General features: G+C 48.0%; 1 protein-coding gene across 3 annotated transcripts in view; it reads right to left on the bottom strand.

Annotated features, from left to right (window-relative positions):
- RAB34 (RAB34, member RAS oncogene family) overlaps positions 1 to 14523 on the bottom strand; it is a 98690-nt gene extending 84167 nt beyond the window's left edge. Inside the window, exons 1-2 of one of the 3 annotated variants that reach the window (XM_069615321.1) lie at positions 14210 to 14523; positions 2201 to 2302 (exon numbers count right to left, since the gene is read on the bottom strand). In XM_069615321.1, coding sequence (XP_069471422.1) covers positions 2201 to 2254 — 54 coding nt within the window. In that variant the 5' untranslated portion in view covers positions 2255 to 2302; positions 14210 to 14523. Of the gene's footprint in view, positions 1 to 2200; positions 2303 to 14028; positions 14065 to 14209 lie in introns of those variants that run through there. The other 2 variants (XM_069615319.1, XM_069615320.1) reach the window with 2 other exon arrangements.
- Positions 14524 to 17127: the final 2604 nt, after the last annotated feature.

Here is a 17127-nt window from a genome sequence, read left to right as displayed (position 1 = left end):
TCCAGTCCTAAACTAACCTCCTAAACTGACCCAGTAATGAACTTGATAGGACTTTTTTTGGGACCTGGCCTGCAAGGGAATCATTAGTTATGGCACATGGAAATCGTTATTGACCTTTCAGCCAATCAGAATGTCCATAGTGCAGTCAATAACTACTGGTACTGAATACTTTCTGAACATTCTGACTTCAAAAGCTCCCATGTACACAACGATGAAATTTCCAAGATGTCTTTCAACAAGAGACTTCCTCTCTAAGTGAACATTTTCTTTCACTGCAATATCCTATTTAGCACACTATAGAGAAACAGTTTTCTTTTACACGACCCACAATGCATGCTCATATTAAAACCGCTCCATTTTCACCAAGTTTGTAATTGAAATGCTTAACGTATGAAGAAAAGCTTGTTTAAATACAAAATACAACCATATTTCATTTCCTAAACTCAGTTTGTCGATTTACTTTCTCATTATTAATCTAACACTTTTTACTTCAGCACCAAAAGACCCACCAAAGATCCAAAACATGATTTGGAACTACCATTATGCGCTAATGGTCTTATAGACCTTGGGAAGGGTCATTCTCGCTTGACATAACAACCCTTCTCCAACTTATGACCCGAGGCGAATTTCATTATCCCCTAAGGTGTCCTCCTGAGACAAACTGATCTTGTGTGGTAGAATGAGATTAGTTCCATTAAAATAAATTCTCTCATGTAAAGTGGCAATAGTTTCTATGTGCAAAGTAGTAGAGAATAACTGAAAAAAACGAAATGATGAGATCACTATATCCGCAGAGATATAAAGCATCCAGACTGTACAGGTATGTCCAAAGGTTGCAACAGCCACAATGAAGGATATTAGGGTTTAAAATTCAATTCAGGATTATCACCAGTTTGCAGACTGTCTAGTGTGGAAAAGTCAGGTTTTGATGGGTCTTTTGAAAGAAAGGAATTCGGGGATGTGTCTGATGACAGGGAGTAAAGAGTTCCAAATTTATGATGCAAGTCTTGAAACGGTGGACCCTGCTTACTTTGTTCCGAGAAGGCTGGTACATCTAGTGTTAATTCAGTCAAGGATAAGAGGTTCTGATTATGCCTGTTTTTGATTTTTTAAACGAGGAACTACAATCCTATCCCATGGATCCACTTGGTAACCTATAGAGCTTTGAAAATGATTCTTCGTCCAATTGGTAGCCAATGGAGAGACGAAAGTATCCATGGTATATGGTCCCTGCACCTCAATCTCAAAAATAGGCAGAGGTATACACTATTTGCATGGTCCATTCTAGAAGATGGCTGCTGTGACCGCCATTCATTTTTGTGCAAAATCTAGCAAAGGTAAACCTTTTCTCAACATCCTACAGCTGTGATCTGAGGTTCCATGGAGAGAGCATCACCCATGATGATTCCTAAATTCTTCACTTTTGTTGCGTGTTCGAGGGAAAGTGATGGATTTTTTTAGGTCTGAATAGAAGGCTGCGTGTAGGGAAGGCTTGCCTGAGATTAGAGTCTCTGTTTTTTAAGGCTGAGGAGTTAAACGCAGAGTTCAAAGCTTTACAGGTTCCTCTTTCTGATGTCGTGGAACAGAACAATGCATATGATTACAAGTAACCTTTTATGGAGCAGACAAATTAGTTGAGCTGTTCCTCTCAGACTGATGAAGTTAGACCTATTGTGTAGTCTACTGTAGAACATGCGTGTTTTGCACAGAACTTATGTTCAAAGGACCAAGCATGGCAGGATCAATTCCATGGGTAGGTGCTTTACAATGGAAGAAACCAGCTACATTAACCATTGGGAGGAATGCCTATTTTTTTTAGTATTGTGACATAGATGGGTTGAGGTGAAGCCCCAACTAGCCAAGGTTTGGATGTCCAAGGATGAAATGAGGAGCTAGGGATGCTCAGACCCTGACTAGAAGTGAGGGTTAGGAGAGGGCATTGGGTAGCAAATACATCCCAGTACCAGCAATGGGGTACTAGTGAGGGGAGGGTATGGGGAACAAAGGGAGCCCAGAACCAGCTACCAAGCAATCTGAACATGCTGAAATTGCTATCCGTAATATTGGCCAGAAAAGGACAAAATGGCTAAGTAGACCTTGGTGGGATTCACCCCTGAAGGTATATAGCTCCTACAGCGGATGTGTTAGAGAAGGCAGCCATATAGCCAGCTGAAAGACGTACGAACATCACTTCACTTACCTGAGGCTGTGTTGCTATTATCCGGTCCTTGCGAACTGGGGGCAGCACACTCATCGTCCAGAAGGCAGATAGGAACAGTGCACTGGACAAACTCTCATTCGCCTGCAGGGGGTAGAAACAAGGTAGTGTGAGATAAGGGCTTCCCGTCCATTTCCCACAGAGGTATTTAGGCAGAGTATCTGACTTGGGTTCGGAAGGCATAAGTATCTCACAAGTCAGAAATCCAAAAAAGGTACTAGGAGCCGGACCACAATCCAGTATACAAAGGATTTGCATGCGCAAATGCAATACTGCACACATTTGCTGGCTTCGTGAATGAAGAATAAATTGGACTTTACTGGAAAGACACTATGTCATTTGAATGTTGTTCGAGAAAAAGAGAGGAAACCGATTCCCCCACTCATCCATGAGCCACAAGATCATGAATTCATGGCAATGCTTTGGCTAAGCAATGCAACAGACTAACTCCCCAAATTCAGGCCAACAGTTTGGGATCTTGTGTAGGCATGGGAAAGGCACTTGTCAGGCACTACCGTAGTGGTATTAACTGGCCATCGATAGTAGCAGTTGCAAAATAGTGCGAGAACCAAGGCAAATAATAACATTCCCTGGCAAATAGCAAATATTTATAGACAGGCCAAAACTGTGGGCTTTGCCAATGCTTGTTTTTAACAGGCCTTCAGTGATGGACAGGCATAGTATTTCTAAATAGAGTGGCTGAAGGCAGACCTGTTTAAGAAATGTGTATTACACCAGTAGTGTGTTTACAGGTCCAGTCAAGTCATTAACACTCAGAAGACTTCTTTGAAAAAACACTGGCAAGTACTTCAAGCACAAGGTTTGATGGTAAGGCTTGAAATAGCTAGCTGAAAGAGATCCCAAGAGGATGTGATTTGGGCGGGGAGGAGCAGGAGGTTAGATGAGAATAGTCACAGGAACTAGAATGGTCATGGGTAGGCAATGGGTGTATTTTTCATATTTATTTGTTATTTATATAGCGCCGTACGCCAAGGTGCTGTACAAAACCAATTTACAGTACAATTGAATGAACAAGGGAGCACAATAAAAAATATAATTTTCAATGAGACTTAAAATACAATTAAGATTGAAGTAAAAAGGTTTTTAGGGCAGCGCAGAAGATAGAATAAGACAGAACAGACCGCAGAGACAGAGGGAGAGCATGCCAGTAAAGTGGAGACAATAAAGAAAAAGAAAGGAAGCGAGATGAAGCACATGGAGGGCAAGGCACGGTTAAAAGAAAGTTTTAAGAACGAAGAGAACAAAAAGGAACATACAAAATACAAGAAAGGTAAGATAAATAGGAGCAAGTCCATAAAGGAATTTGAATACTCTACAGAGAAAGTTGAATTTAAATTGCGAGTGGAAGGGTAGCCATCAAAGAGAGGCCAAAGAGGGAGAGATAGAGTCACGAATAGTTAAGGAATACAGGAGACGGATAGAGGAATTAAAAACAGATTTAAGAGTAACTAGACAGAGACAGGAAGACCAAAGAGGAGTACAGAACAATAGAATAATTGAGAAAAGATAAAAAAGAGATTAGAAGCTTAGTGGAACTGAAAGTGAGAAAAGGTCATACTTTCCGAATTTTGAAAAGATGGAAACGACAAGAACGGGATGTGATCGAAATGTGATGAGCGAACGAAAAATTAGTGTCAAGATGAAAGCCAAGGTGACAGGCAGTGAGAGAAAAAGGCAGATGAGAAGGGGAAAACAGGACAAAGGGAAGAGAAACAGGCAGAGGAATAGTATTAGCAGGAAAAAAGAGAACTGCGGTCTTAGACGGATTAAGGACAAGAAAGTGGTCCGACATCCAAATTTGAATAGCAGAGAGACAGGCAGAGAGATTCATGTGTATAGTAGGTGTAAAAGAAGAAAAAGGTAGACATGTAAGGTGTCACCAGCATAAAAATGAAGAGACAACCCAAAAGAAGGGATACTTTTAGCCAAGGGAGAGGTATATAGAGAGAAAAGAAATGGGTCCTTGTGGAACGCTGTGCGAAAGAGGAAGGGGATCAGAGCAAACACCCACTCAGGATACTGAATAAGTGCGATTAGATAGATAAGATTGAAACCATGTGATTACAGAACCAGAATATCCAAAGGAAGAAAGGGATTGAAGAAGTAGTGTGTAATCCACTGTATCAAAAGCAGCAGATAAGGCCAACAGTATCAGAATAGAAGAGTGTTTAAATAAACAAACAACACCTACAAGCTTTGTATCCCTCCTCATATGCAATTTCTCCCTAGCTGTAGTCTAATGCAATAGTTTGGGCTTTTAGGTGGTGCTCTAGTCCAAAGCCAAAACTAAAAATATGGAGTGATAGATAAGCAGGTGTTGTGTACTGCTCTGTTCATGTGCTCAGATCAGTATTCTAAGCGGCACATTTCACAAGAAGGGCCTCTGCTCCAGTGCTGCCTGCCTAAATGACAAATGGGCTTCTTCCCGAAAAAATACCTTTCGCCTATAAATGCAAATATTTTTTACGTCTGGGACGGGACCCACGTCTGGGCATACCCATTCCACTCAGGGTGACTAAAGCGAAACAAAAGAGGTGATGGCTGGAAGGTTTTGAATTGATATTAACCTCGGGCATCGCTCTGGGCAGCCCCCTAGACCATTGTTCTTCGCCTGCCAAGCCATTACAGAAAGGGGAAAGACCATATGCAAATCAGGCTTGGTGCCACCTCAAAAGAGGCAGTCCAGCCCGAACTGCTAGGTCACATCCCTTCCTGTGCCTGCTCGACCTAGAAACCAAAGCTACTCCTCACTGATTAGGCCCAACATGCGGAAACACATCTGGGGATGCTTGTGATCTGGAGGGTTGCCCAGAGCAAAGCCAGAGGTTAAGATTAATTCTATAAACCTTACAGCCATCACCTCTTGTGTTCTGCTATAGCCACTCTGAGGGGAACAGGTGTGCCCAGACGTGGGTCCCATGTCTGCTGGGCATAAAGACCCAAGCTACTCCTCACTGATGAGGACCAACAAAGCTGAAACATGTCTGGGCTTGTGGTCTCATGCAGAAGGGATGTGACCTAGCAGTTCGGGCTGGACTGCCCCTTTTGGGTGGGATCAAGCCTGATTTGCATATGGTCTTTCCCCTTCTGTAATGGCTTGGCAGGCAAAGAATGATGGTATGGTCTGGAGGGTTGCCCAGAGCAATGCCAGAGGTTAAGATGAATTCTAAAGCTTCCAGCCATCAACTCTTGTGTTAGTTTGAAGACATTTTCACATACTTTTGCTGATGTGCCTAGTGAGACTCCAGTGCAGCAGCAACCTCAACAATATTCATGGGGGCTCTTTTGCCCAATTCACAAAAGGGCATCTGAGAGGCTCCCTGTACACAATTGCACAATGCATGGGGTGAAATAATGTGTTTGTCTGTATTTTAAAAACACATCCTGAATTCAAGACTAGAATTGGGATACGGACAAACCCTCCCTGATCCTGAATCCTGACAATCCCCTAGTGCATTTCTGGAATGTGGGGGGGAGGGGCTGTTGGCGTGCTCAATGCATGAGAGGATAATTTCTGACCTGTCTATGAATTTCAGTGGTATGAACATCTTTAAAACAAGGTTGGAATTAATTTTTGTCCCCTTTTTGGCATTTCATGATTCTGAATGTCCTCCCAGCATGCAGTACTTGTAATTGGGCACAATCACAGAAAAGGCGATCAGTCTACACCAATGTATGCAAGATTGCTAGCCGTTGCATCGTGTCTGTTGTCACACAGTCCCTTTTGTGAATAAGGCGTCCTGTGAATTCCGGTGAGGCCCCATGTGTGAACGCAGCATGCACCTCATGGTGCATGCAAGATTTGTAATCCCCATACAGGGAGAGGTGCTAGACTTGTTGCTGCACTGTGCAGTATCTGCTCAGTGCAGTGGTCAGGGCAGATCTTACATGGGCCTCATTACGAGTTCGGCAGTGCGATAAAAAAGTCGGAGTAATGCAGTTCCCACCACTTTTTTTGCGGAAACAGACTTACTGCCACTAGGACACCATTGACCACCCCACCGTCACATATAGGCTCCACTCTCTCTGCATCAGGAATGCAGCCTTGAAGTGGATAACCTCCTTCCTCTCCAACAGATGCCAAATAATAGACATGCTTTTGTTCACCTCGATTCACCGCCCTGTTGCTCACAGAGTGCTACATGGCACCTCCCTCTACTCTTCAACCTCTACCCAAGCCCCTTCCCCGCACTCATCAATCCCACGGCCTATTGTGATCCAACTACGCAGATGACACACAAATCGACTTGAAGATTCTTAAGAGCCTTTCCTCCACCTCCTCTGATCTTGCATCATACCTCTCCGGAATTGAACACTGGATGAACGCTAACCACCTCCTTCTCAACCCAGGAAAATATGAGATTATGCTCTGCAGGAAGACTCGCTCTTCCCCCAACACACTCTGTGGCCGCTCTCTCTAGGCCCTGCCTGCTCCACCTCTAACACAGAAAAAAAACTCAGATACATTATGGACTTGTACCTGAAACCATCACATCACAACAATTGCGTTCAACAAATATCTGTAAATAAGTTTGGACTGCCCTATCTACTCTGAACTGGACTCATGATCTATGATGTAATGTAACTACCATACTGTTTCCATCTAATCCTAACTATGTACCTTTAGCGCTGTGATACCTCAGGCTCTGGGCGCTACCAACCAATAAAATAAATAAATACATTAAACACATTCTGTGATGAAAAGTTGCTTCCTATACATGTGCATTCTACGTTGCATCTTCCCCTATCTTCCAAGATAGAATCACTGTGATTGTTGTTATTGTCTTCTAGTACTTAGACTATGCAAACGCCCTATACCTGGGGGCCACCTCTTCACGCCTTAGAAAACTCCAATGGGTACAACCCACTGCAGCAAGGCTCCTTCTTGCCATAGGCCCTAGAGACCACCCTCTGTATGTTTCACTGGCTGCCAAGCGGACGACTATCCACCTTCAAGGCAATGTACCCACTGAGTTCTCCACAAGACAGGACCAGAATACCTGCAACATAAACTCACACGCTAGCGGCCCAACAGAAATTTGAGTACAGGCGCAGCTCTCCTCCTGGTCATTCCATGGACGCAATCTCATTTACCATCCGCTGCATTGAGGATCACTTCCCCTTTCAGAAGGCTCTCAAAACCTAGCTTTTCCCTTCTCTGCATCCTGACTGACCTAGTCCATCTCATGGGATAAGTAGCCCCCCTCATCCCCGACCGGATTGAGGGGGCACCTGATGAATCGAAAATGTGGTACCTGGCTCCCTAAGGAAAGCATACCAGTCTGGTAATAGGCACATTTCTGTAAGACCTCGTTGTAACCAGAAGTCAGCCTGAGTCACTGGTACGTCTTAGCACTCCATCAGAATGGAATGTGGCTGTATCCCTCCAGGGCCTGGGCCTCCCACTCACATACATCTGCAATAATCATTGCTCGACTTCACCCACTGAAACAAGCATTACCAACTCCAACAGAATCCAGCTGAGTCCCATGAAAAAATGTGGTCCAACTGCACACATAATCCCTCTCCTGGACTCTCCTACTCTGTCAGAGCACCCATCCTCTCATCTGATTCCCACTGGCTGCTATCAGGGACCTAGCCACCCCAACCCGCCCTCGTGTCGGCTAAAAATGCACAATGCATTTTAGAATCCACCCTTCACTTCTCACATCTCGGACCACGGTTGTCTGAAGGGCGATCCACCCCACAGCGCCTCGGGGCCATACCAATTGCATAGGCGCTGTACAAATGTCACATAACATAATATAACTTCAACAGCACCACCGAATTTCGAGTTAGACGATAAAGTGCAGGATGCACCGCCAGCAAAATGCTGGTGGTCAATCCTGCACTTTACCTGCAAAAATTGCCATATTTACTGCATTGTATTTACTGATTACAGTAAATCTACCAAAAATCCCATGGGCTCTAAAAAATTGGGATTTACGCCGCCAGTACCACCACTCGTAATCCCATGGCAGTGCCAATGGACAGAGTGGCAGTAATGGTAAGCGTTAAGGCGGTAAGCCGATTAACTACCAAACTTATATTGAGGCTCTTCGTATTTACACCCAAAGCATTGGATGGCCTGATATGCTATTCATGGAGATTAATTCTGCACTTCTGGTAGAAAATACTTCCTGGAGAGAAAAGGGAGGCCTATCTTTCAAGATTGTCATTCACACTAACTCAATGACTGCGACAAAGATCTCATTATTTTGCAGCTGTGTTTCACATCTGGAAGAGCCTCGTGGGCCCTGTTCACTTTATAGCTTATAGCTCAGTGGCAAAGTGCTCACCTTGGTGACACGGAGCAACACAGGTTCGATCCCGGGTCCGCGCTTAAGAACCTCTCGGTATATTAAGCGCGTTATTTTTTTCTTTTTTTTTTCTTTATTTGTTTTGGTTTCAAAAAACCTTTACAAAGAAAAATTCATTTTCGTTACATAGATATAAAAACAAACATTACATTGTCAGAAAACGCAATTAATTAAGCGCGTTATAAATAACCTATCACCATAGATCCTCACTCTTATCAGTGCCTCAACGGCAAGGCCCCACGATTGTGTCCTGTGTGTTTAATAGGAATCTTTAAGTTTGCAAAACCTGCAGGGCTCCTATGGAGTATCTCTCCTGGCAGAACTTGATGGCCATATACTTTAATGGGACTTCCTCCCCAACTCGCTTGTTTAGCACGTGTGTTAAAGTAGAATATGTATGGTGCTACTTTCTTAACTCTCACAAGCGTTTCCCTTGAGCACTGGTATCTCCAGAAAATGTGCAGAAACCGGCGACTGCCTGATGCACAGGGATGCTCTGCTGCTCCCGAACTCATAGACTGCTTTGCAGTCCCATCAGGCCATGCGGGAGTGGGGATGTGGAGTCTGGAACGAGCCTGCAGCTAGACATTAGCAGACGCCGGCGGCTGGAAACTCCGCCGTCTTTCTGAATCACCATCAAGAGTCACACGCGGGCACTGAATCGCACGCAAAATGGGGCGGGCTCTGGAGAGTTCCAAGCGCAGCAGGACTTGTGCAACAAGCAATGTTGCACCAATAAACGCGGGCGCTCCAAGCAAGAGCCCCGGCACTGTGGCAGTTATCTGTTAAAGAGGGGGGGGGGTGATACTGAACTGAAGCAGAGGCGCGAAGTGCACCCGACCCGAGATGAGACACTATGTGCCAAGGCTGGAAGGGTCATGAGGTGAGGCAAGCGGTGCATCGTTGCCGGGGGAGGGGATGACCTAAGGCAAGAGGGGGGTCTGTGGCATGAGACACCCTGGTAGTGTGGCAGGAGGTGGCCTGTGCTAAGATGGGATGGGATGGGTTTTGAGTAGGAAATGTCCATGGACTGAAGTAAGCAGTGTCCTTAGTTTGAGACATAAGGGCTGTGTGGCATGGGATGCCTCTGAGACAAGAGACCCCCCTACGGTGAGGTATACGGAGCCCAGTGGCAAGAGCTGCCTAGACAAGGGGCACCTGTGTGCTGAGGTCGTTTTTCCGCTTGTGCTGAGGCAGGAAGTGCCGAGTGCCCCAATGCGAAGGTATGAGTTTACCCTGAGCTGAGCCTGAAAGGTACCCACCCACCCACAGCTGCGAAAGACACTTCTCCTAGGCCTAGACTATCCTAGGCCTAGACAGGCGGTGCCCTGTACCCACCCACCCACAGCTGCGAAAGACACTTCTCCTAGGCCTAGACTCTCCTAGGCCTAGACAGGCGGTGCCCTGTACCCACCCACCCACAGCTGCGAAAGACACTTCTCCTAGGCCTAGACTCTCCTAGGCCTAGACAGGCGGTGCCCTGTACCCACCCACCCACAGCTGCGAAAGACACTTCTCCTAGGCCTAGACTCTCCTAGGCCTAGACAGGCGGTGCCCCAGGGCTGAGCCTGAAAAGTACCCACCCACCCATAGCTGCGAAAGACACTTCTCCTAGGCCTAGACTCTCCTAGGCCTAGACAGGCGGTGCCCCAGGGCTGAGCCTGAAAGGTACCTACCCACCCACAGCTGCGAAAGACACTTCTCCTAGGCCTAGACTCTCCTAGGCCTAGACAGGCGGTGCCCCAGGGCTGAGCCTGAAAGGTACCTACCCACCCACAGCTGCGAAAGACACTTCTCCTAGGCCTAGACAGGTGGTGCCCCAGGGCTGAGCCTGAAAGGTACCCACCCACCCACAGCTGCGAAAGACACTTCTCCTAGGCCTAGACAGGCGGTGCCCCAGGGCTGAGCCTGAAAGGTACCCACCCACCCACAGCTGCGAAAGACACTTCTTCTAGGCCTAGACTCTCCTAGGCCTAGACAGGCGGTGCCCCAGGGCTGAGCCTGAAAGGTACCCACCCACCCACAGCTGCGAAAGACACTTCTCCTAGGAATAGACTCTCCTAGGCCTAGACAGGCGGTGCCCCAGGGCTGTGCCTGAAAGATACCCACCCAACCACAGCTGCGAAAGACACTTCTCCTAGGCCTAGACAGGCGGTGCCCCAGGGCTGAGCCTGAAAGGTACCCACCCACCCACAGCTGCGAAAGACACTTCTTCTAGGCCTAGACTCTCCTAGGCCTAGACAGGCGGTGCCCCAGGGCTGAGCCTGAAAGGTACCCACCCACCCACAGCTGCGAAAGACACTTCTCCTAGGAATAGACTCTCCTAGGCCTAGACAGGCGGTGCCCCAGGGCTGTGCCTGAAAGATACCCACCCACCCACAGCTGCGAAAGACACTTCTCCTAGGCCTAGACAGGCGGTGCCCCAGGGCTGAGCCTGAAAGGTACCCACCCACCCACAGCTGCGAAAGACACTTCTTCTAGGCCTAGACTCTCCTAGGCCTAGACAGGCGGTGCCCCAGGGCTGAGCCTGAAAGGTACCCACCCACCCACAGCTGCGAAAGACACTTCTCCTAGGAATAGACTCTCCTAGGCCTAGACAGGCGGTGCCCCAGGGCTGAGCCTGAAAGGTACCCACCCACCCACAACTGCAAAAGACACTTCTCCTAGGCCTAGACTCTCCTAGGCCTAGACAGACGGTGCCCCAGGGCTGAGCCTGAAAAGTACCCACCCACCCACAGCTGCGAAAGACACTTCTCCTAGGCCTAGACTCTCCTAGGCCTAGAGAGGCGGTGCCCCAGGGCTGAGCCTGAAAGGTACCCACCCACCCACAGCTGCGAAAGACACTTCTCCTAGGCCTAGACAGGCAGTGCACCAGGGCTGAGACAAGTGATGTCTCGGTGCTGAGGTGGCAAGTGCTCATTGTTGGCGACAGGAGACCCCCCCCCACGCTCAGGCCTAAGTTTCCATTTGCCAAGAAATGCCCATGTGTGCAGAAAAGAAACCCCTTGAATTGAGGCAGGAAGTGCCTTAAGGCTGAGGTAGGAGATATCCCTGTGCTGATTCATAAGGTGCCCGCATGAGAAGGGGGGCACGCGGGCACACCTTTGTTGAGGAAGCAAGTGCCCTGAGGCTGAGGCCTGAACTCACGCTCCACTGTAGCAAGAGATGCGCTTGACAGAGGTAGGCATTGCCCCTTGGTGGTAGAAGGTGCGTTAGAGTAGTAGGTGCCCCTTTGCTGAGGCAAATAAGTGGCATGTGCTTGTGCAGGAGATGCCCCCATGCTACGAACAGAAGTACCCTAGGTTCTGGCAGAAGGCGTCTATGGACTGCGGTGGCATGGGCTCCGTGTTGAGGCAAGAGACGCCTCTTTGCTGAGGAGCATGAGGCAATTGTTAGCATGTGCCACACTTAGAGTTGAGAACATTAGCCTGCGCCGCATCTAGACAGGATTGCGAATGTTAGCATCTGCCACACCTAGATGGAGCTTGGAAATTAGCATGTGCCACACCTAGAATTGAGAACATTCTGCCCCATATCTAGATAATTATTGTGAAGGTTAGCGAGTGCCCCACTTAGACAGATCTATGTAGATCAGCAAGTACTACACTCAGACAGAACTGTGAATGTTAGCATGTCAAATGTCATATAACCCACTAACCAATATAAGCTCAAACTCTGTGCATACGTATCTCACTCAAAAACTCACACAACCATCTCTCGCACAACAAGCTGTACGCACTCCACCACACCGCAACAACACATAAGCCACACCAACAGCACACGTGGACTGACACTGATCCAATACTCGCATCAAAGCTCAGCACCCGGTGTCTACCCAGTTGAAGCTGCCAACAGTACACCACTCCTCTCACTATCCTACGCCCTCTTCACCTTACTAACCCATCCCACCTTCTCGTTTACAGATCCGCCAGAGCGCCTGGGGACATGGTGGTTAGATGTAAAGTGGTAATTGATTTGACGAAACAGGCAAACAGATAAGAATAATGATCCAATAATAACGTGAAGGCCATGGAAGCCGGTTGCTACAAAAAATGTTGAAATTCCGTTGGTGACGGTGTATTATATAAGTACCTTTAACATAACAGAACATAAGGTGCCATGTGCCAAGAGGTGCCCAGGCACCGAGGCAAGATGTCTCTATGTACTGATGTAGGGTGTGCACTTGCGATGAGGCTGGAATCCCGCAGCGCAGAGGCATGCAGGGACCCCTGGTATGTGGCAGGGGGTGTTCTTGGCTGAGGCAGGGAACTAGCTGGCTGAAGCTAGGAGTACTTCTGCGGGCGCATGAGCTGCTCCTCCTAGATAGAAGGTGCCCCTCTGCCAAGGTAACGGACGCCCCTGGGATGAAGTAGGAGATTTTCTGAGGTGTTTGAGCCAGGAAGACCCCCCTGAGGAAACATGTGCCTAGGTGCTGATACAGGGTGTGCGCGTGTGATGGGGCTGCAGGAGCCCCAGGGCAGAGGCATTCAGGGACCCCTGGTCTCTGGCAGGAGGTTGTCTTGGCTGAGGAAGAAAGTGCCCTTAGCTGAGGCAAGAAGTACATGGGCTGGCACAGTAGATGCCCCTCTGCCCAGACAGGCAGAAGATGCTGCTGGGCTGAGACAAGAGGTGCCCCTGAGCCATGGCAGCAGAGCCACTGTGCCACTGCCAGGGCAAGAGATGCCCCTGCGATGAGGCAGGAGATGCGTTTTTTTCGCGTTTTTTCTGAGGTATTTGAGCCAGGTGGCAACAAATCCACAGGTGGCAAATTGTCCCTATGTGTTGAGGCAGTGGAGTAACTTTGCTGAAAATGTTGGGGGGGACATGACATCTGAAGAAAAGGTGCCCCAGCCAAATGAATGGGGACAAAATGATGTGCCATGAAAGTTAGAGGGGACAAACACCTCTGTACCCCCCTGAAATTACACCCATGTGTTGAGGCAGGGTGAGGAACACATAGCTCTGGGTGGAGATAGCCTACACTGAAGTGGGACCTGCCCTGTGTCAAGGCAGGAGGTACCGTGTGCTCAGACAAGCAGTACCCCCAGGCTATCTTAAGTTAGTAGCCCCCCACCCACAAAAATAGGCGAAGAGAGACACATACCAATAAAGTGGGCACCGCTAAACGGGGTGGTAATAACCATGATGTCAGCGCTGAGAAGTGGGAGGGATTAAGCACGAAGCAAACACCCGAAATAAAGCATCATTTGTGTGCACCGCAGTTTTGCAGGAGGGAGGTTTGCTTTCCGCCCGAGGGCCGGCGGGAGTGGAACCCATGGAGCATGACAGAGGAAGGGCTGCGCAAGGGGGCGCAGGCGGGCGGGTCGTGGGTTAGCCTAGGGGAGGTCGGCGAGAAAGGCGAAGATCCCGAGCAGAGAGGAGTTGCGGGTGAGTATTACCAGAGTGGAGGAGATAGAGGAGAATGCAAGAGGGGCCAGGAAGAAGAGAAGCGTTGAGAGAGACGCGTACCTTTCTTGCACTACCCGAGGGAAGCAGAGGGTCCTGTTGGTCTTAATTAGGAAAAGGAGACTAGGAAAGTAGGCCAGGAGGGAGGGAGAGAGTATAATTGATAGGTTTAAGCGTAGGAGAGATGGTGCAGAGAGGGGGGGGGCGTGAGATGGGAGTTGCGAGGGGAGAGGTGGTCCCTTACCTCTGGAGCAGCTGGAGGACAGGAACTATATCGTCTGCCGGCTGCAGCCCAAGTTAGAGAGGAAAGTTGGGAGAAGGGGGGAGGGTGGGGTGGCGGAGGAGGAGAGGTAACGGGGGGAGGAAAGCAGAGGAGGAGGCGGACCCAGCCCTGCAGCTGTCTCTGGTTACAGCTGGCTCCCGGTAGGTCCTCCTCTCTCACACACACGCACACAGAGGATGGGGGGGGGGGAGAGCCCCCTGCCAGGCCCTCATTAGTACCCAGGAAGCAGCGGCTTAGCCCAGGCAGGGAGCCCGACACGTGGGGGCGGGGAGCTGGGCTTTCTGCAGGCACTGACACCACGTTCTCCAAAAACAGCGCGTTGCCATGGCGCCCAGCTGTGCGAACGCTGTTTTGAAAGGAATCTGGGGAACTCACTTCACCGGAAAATGGCAGTTAATACACACGGGAAGGTTAAACATGCTGAACGCACGTGCGAATCTATCCTCCGTGAAAGGAGGAAACTCGTGAAAGGTAGAAATGAGCAAGGACCGTGACTGAAATACATTTAAATGAATTAAAAGTGTTTCATAGATGTTAGGGGTAATTTTCCAATAACTACTTATATGAATCGAATTTGGCACCCTGCTCTGTGAGAGAGAACCCGCAACAGACCCATGTGGCACAGCTCTGCCACTGTGCCACAGCAACCAAGGATCCACTGTGCCACAGCAACCAAGGATCCGCGAAGGTTGGGCACCGCAGCGGGCAAGGCACATGCCGTATTGAAGATTTCAAACACGGCTCGCCTTTCATCATTCCGACGTAGATGAAATGAGTACCATCAAGCCCCTATCTCTATAATAAAATATGTAATTATTGCTCAATTTAAGGATACCCAAGATTAACATTTAACATGGGGTGCAGGATCCATACAACACTGACACCGAGATTTGAATTTACAAAGTTCAGGCATGCCGTATGCCAAAGACAGCACTTAAACCATGACCCATCCACCCAAAAAACAACGCCACGTTTTGTTGAACGTGTCAATAGACACGTCATTCAGTTGTGCACGTGTGTCAAATCAGCAGACATAAACCATTACAAAGTACACATATTTAGTTAAACCTGCGAAAACGTATTTGGTTATATCTGCGAAAAAGGCTAAAAGCGACAAGCTTGTAGAAGGCCACGGACGATACGCTGCTGCCTCCACGTGGACATATGTTGAAACGTCTTGGATATCAGAATTGGCAAAAGAGAGACCATGGGCCAGATTCTGAGGTGCACGCAAAATTAGGAGTGTTCTTCCATGAAGGATGAACACTTTCCTTAAAAGCACCATATTCTGTGAAAGTCAAAATGTGGCAGCCTGTCGTCAACGCCTCGAATTTTGCATGCACCTGATTTACAGCTTGACAACAGCCCTAGAAACCATCAGGATTGCAGGGCCGGTACTGAAGGCATTCTCCTTCAAAAGCCCTGCTTTTTCACGTAAAAAAAGGAGTTACAATACGAGATGTCCTTAAAGGAATAGTGCGCTCAAAAATATTACTGTCCCGAGGGTTCGAGCATGTGTTTTTAGGCATATGTTGTTCGATCGTCCAAACATTTCCTATGCACCTTACCGTAGTTTTCCTCTTTGGTACTCATGCGAAATCAGGCAGCAGGGTGCGGCCATCTTGTGATAATCTTATCCGTTGCTGCATCGCCCATGGTGGACTGCCCTGGCGGCACTAAGTCATATCCCCGCCCCTGAGGCTGAGATCACTAGACGTGTACCACCCATTTCACAACGCCAATGCACGTCTCGTGCCAACATTCTCTGCGCATCAGCTAATGATGTGTCTCCATGGAAATGGCAGGATAATAAGTATAAACAGACCGCTTCTCAACAGACAACATCAGATTTGCTTTTCCATTCCTTTCACTGTCTTTTTTTTGGCCTCGTTTCTGTGCTCTGGTCAGCTACCTTCGTTGCTTGTAGCCCGTGCGAACAGATACCAGAACCATTACTATCAATCCCCCCCCATAATGGCAACAATACAGCCCTACCAGTACGAGCCAAAGTATTCCGAGGCAGAATTACTCGAAAGAGAATGATGCGCAAACGATGGTGCTTCGGACGACAGTTGGGAGGATGATTCAACATATCAAAAGCCTGAGCCTAGTCGCATGGACGGCGTTTCCACCTGGTGTAGCTGCAATCAGTGCAAGCTAATGCCAACCGAGGAGAACTGCTGCTGCCGAGAAAACTCTGGATGCTTGTCCTACATATCTGAAGGCGAGACACGGCCGCAAAGCGTTACCGAGCTGCCAGACTTCAGGGCAGCCTGCCTCACACAGGCCGTGGTGAGGATTATGATGTTGCTTATGCACAAACTTCGAGCAACAGTTTGCCCTCGCAATCTGAGTAACGAGTAAGTGTACTCTAGTTGTGATGTCACTTAGGCCACTACCATTTCATGGTTGTCTCCTATATTGTCGTAACTTTGATCTATCAATGCCAAACGAATGTAGTCTTGCAATTCTATAAATCACTCGCAATTTAGGGAAATCATAGTGGTCGCCTTAAGTTTATTTCATGTACATCCATTAAGCAATATTTCTTGGTGTCCAAAATGTAATGGAAGGCATAGTCGTTCAATATTGTACAGTGTCTAGGTAACGTTTGTGCTGGCAACAATGCCATCGGATACAAGAATTGTCATTGGCAACTAAGGTTTAATACACGTATCTAGTTAATTTAAAACAGTTTGTATCTTTCTCTTTCACAGGTGGTTCAGGCTGGTGTTCTATCGTTCGTTTACATGGTGGCTGCGTTCGATGAGTAATACCCGCCTCTGTCGTTGGTGCCATTAGAGAAACTTTCCCCAGTGACAGCGGTCAGTACAGAGGATTTTCCCACACTGTACTGCAACCAGAAGTTTTTTTATGAG

The sequence above is a fragment of the Ambystoma mexicanum genome, chromosome 9 (assembly GCF_040938575.1).
Source record: "Ambystoma mexicanum isolate Mex_15411 chromosome 9, UKY_AmexF1_1, whole genome shotgun sequence".
NCBI classification, from domain to species: domain Eukaryota; kingdom Metazoa; phylum Chordata; class Amphibia; order Caudata; family Ambystomatidae; genus Ambystoma; species Ambystoma mexicanum.
The sequence above is the reverse complement of the archived record's forward strand: the minus strand, read 5'-3'. Positions and strand labels throughout refer to the sequence as shown.